Source organism: Phocoena phocoena, chromosome 3, assembly GCF_963924675.1.
Source record: "Phocoena phocoena chromosome 3, mPhoPho1.1, whole genome shotgun sequence".
In the NCBI taxonomy this organism is placed as follows: Eukaryota; Metazoa; Chordata; class Mammalia; order Artiodactyla; family Phocoenidae; genus Phocoena; species Phocoena phocoena.
In genome coordinates, this window is record NC_089221.1 from 104,160,893 (window position 1) to 104,164,009 (window position 3,117).

Below are 3,117 nucleotides of genomic sequence, written 5' to 3' on the forward strand. Positions count from 1 at the left end.
CGAATGGCCGATATACTAGATGGCGGTGAACAAACCCCTGGGTTCGGTTTTACTTCTTTCTTCTCTTAGGTATCATTAAGATTCAGGCTTGGAGTATGATTAGTACATCTCCAGGGTAATTTGAATTTTCTAGAACGATTTCATTATCCAAAGTCCTCTCCTGACCTCCAGTCCTAAGCCACCTTGAAAAGGTTTACTTCTCCGTGGGAAGGCATTGACTCTTCAGGATTTCCAGGAACATTCTCACACATGACTTTTTTTTACATCATTAGAATGCTATTTCTTTGTGTATTCATTTATTCATTCATTTGCTCACTCATGTATTCAGTAAACATTTATGAAGCATGCATTCCATTTCTGGCATCTTTCTGGGCCAGTGAGGAATGGTTTCTGCCTCCAGGGGCACCTCATCCTCATGTGGTGGTGAGTGTTGATATCTCTGTCTTTTTATTTAGATTCTTTTTGTTTCCAATCACTACTTTCTCTATTGTGTATTCCTGGTCAAAAGTGACAATATTTTTAAAAAATTGGTACAACAAGTGCCTGAAGACATGAAATTTTGCCTTCTAAAGTTGGAGAGAGTCTCGAGCTCTAGCTGGCAGCCAAGCATACGAGCTCTGCGATCGGCGGCCACCATCGATGTTGCTTCGCTTCCTCTGGGCTCATCTGCGCCACTCGCTCGCCACACACTCTGCCGTCATAAGCCGCCACCATGGTAAAACTTGCAAAGGCTGGTAAAAATCAAGGTGACCCCAAGAAAATGGCTCCTCCCCCAAAGGAGGTAGAAGAAGATAGTGAAGATGAGGAAATGTCAGAAGATGAAGAGGATGGTAGCAGTGGAGAAGAGGTTGTTATCCCTCAGAAAAAAGGCAGAAAGGCTACCGCAACTCCAGCAAAGAAGATGATGGTTTCCCCAACAAAAAAGGTTACAGTTGGCACACTGGCAAAGAAAGCAGTTGTCACCCCTGGCAAAAAGGCAGCTGCTACACCAGCCAGGAAGACAGTTACACCTGCCAAAGCAGTAGCAGCACCTGGCAAAAAGGGAGCCACACCAGGCAAAGCATTGGTAGCAACCCCTGGTAAGAAGGGAACAGCCACTCCAGCCAAGGGAGCAAAGAATGGCAAGAATGTCAAGAAGGAAGACAGTGATGAGGAAGATGAAGACGACAGTGAAGAGGAGGATGAGGATGAATTCGAGCCAGCAGTGATGAAAGCCGCTGCTGCTCCTGCCTCAGATGATGAGGATGACGAGGATGAAGATGAGGATGGAGATGATGATGAAGACGATGATGAGGATGATGAGGATGAAGATGATGATGAGGATGAAGATGAGGATGATGAGGATGAAGATGAGGATGAAGACAATGATGATGAAGATGATGACGAGGATGAAGATGAGGATGACGAGGATGAAGATGATGAAGACAATGATGAGGATGACGAAGATCACTCTGAACAAGAAGCTATGGAGACTGCACCAGCCAAAGGAAAGAAAGCTCCGGCAAAAGCTGCTCTTGTGAAGGCAAAGAGCACTGCTGAAGATGAAGATGAAGATGAAGAGGATGACAATGAGGATGAAGTCGAGGAGGAGGAAGAGGAAGAGGAGGAGGAAGAGGAGAAAGAACTTGTCAAAGAAGTACCTGGAAAACGAAAGAAGGAAATGGCCAAACAAGAAGCAGCTCCTGAAGCCAAGAAACAGAAAGTGGAAGCCAGAGAACCAACTACATCTTTCACTCTCTTTGTTGGAAACCTGAACTTCAATAAATCTACTCCTGAATTGAAAATGGGTATCAGTGACATTTTTCCTAAAAATGGTCTTGCAGTTGTTGATGTCAGAATTGGTGTGTCTAGGAAGTTTGGCTATGTGGATTTTGAATCTGCTGAAAACCTGGAAAAAGCCTTGGAACTCACTGGTTTAAAAGTCTTTGGCAATGAAATTAAACTAGAAAAACCAAAGGGAAAAGACAGTAAGAAAGATTGAGATGCGAGAACACTTTTGGCTAAAAATCTGTCTTATAAAGTTACTTAGGAAGAATTAAAAGAAGTGTTTGAAGATGCTGTGGATATCAGATTAGTCAGCAGGGATGGAAAGAATAAAGGGATTGCTTACTTTAAGACAGAAGCTGATGCAGAGAAAACCTTGGAAGAAAAGCAGGGAACAGAGATAGATGGGTGATCCATTTCCCTGTACTATACCAAAGAGAAAGGTCAAAGTCAAGACTATAGAGGTGGAAAGAATAGCACTTGGAGCGATGACTCAAAAACCCTGGTTTTAAGCAACCTCTCCTGTAGTGCAACGGAAGAAACTCTTCAGGAAGTATTTGAGAAGGCAACATTTATCAAAGTGCCCCAGAACCAAAATGGCAAATCTAAAGGGTATGCATTTATAGAATGTGCTTCATTTGAAGATGCTAAAGAAGCTTTAAATTCATGTAATAAAAGGGAAATTGAGGGCAGAGCCATCAGGCTGGAGTTGCAAGGACCCAGGGGATCACCTAATGCAAGAAGCCAGCCATCCAAAACTCTGTTTGTCAAAGGTCTATCTGAGGATACTACAGAAGAGACATTAAAGGAGTCGTTTGATGGCTCTATTCGTGCAAGGGTAGTCACTGACCGGGAGACTGGATCCTCCAAGGGGTTTGGTTTTGTAGACTTCAACAGTGAGGAAGATGCCAAAGCTGCCAAGGAGGCCATGGAAGATGGTGAAATTGATGGAAACATAGTTACTTTGGACTGGGCCACGCCTAAGTGTGAAGGTGGCTTCGGTGGCCGAGGTGGATTTGGTGGCAGAGGCCGGTGAGGCTTTGGAGGGTGAGGAGGTTTCCGAGGAGGCAGAGGAGGAGGAGGAGACCACAAGCCACAAGGAAAGAAGACGAAGTTTGAATAGTTTCTTCTACCCCTGTCTTTCCCTCTTCCATTTGAAAGAAAGGACTCTGAGGTTTTTCCTCTGTTACCTGCTCAATGACGGAGCCTTCTGAGGACATTCCAAGACAGTATACAGCCCTGTGGTCTACTTGGAAATCCATATAGATAACATTTCAAGGGAGGTAACCCTGATGGTGTTGACTGGATATTCCTATAAACTTTTTAAAGAGATGAGTGACAGAGCTAACCCTT

At 44.1% G+C, this 3,117-nt stretch overlaps 1 protein-coding gene across 1 annotated transcript; it reads left to right on the plus strand.

Annotated features, from left to right (window-relative positions):
* The first annotated feature begins 712 nt into the window (after positions 1 to 712).
* LOC136121155 (nucleolin-like) lies at positions 713 to 2,887 on the plus strand. The gene is given in 2 exon segments (XM_065874982.1): positions 713 to 1,255; positions 1,409 to 2,887. Coding segments are annotated over 2 exon segments (2,022 nt in total).
* Positions 2,888 to 3,117: the final 230 nt, after the last annotated feature.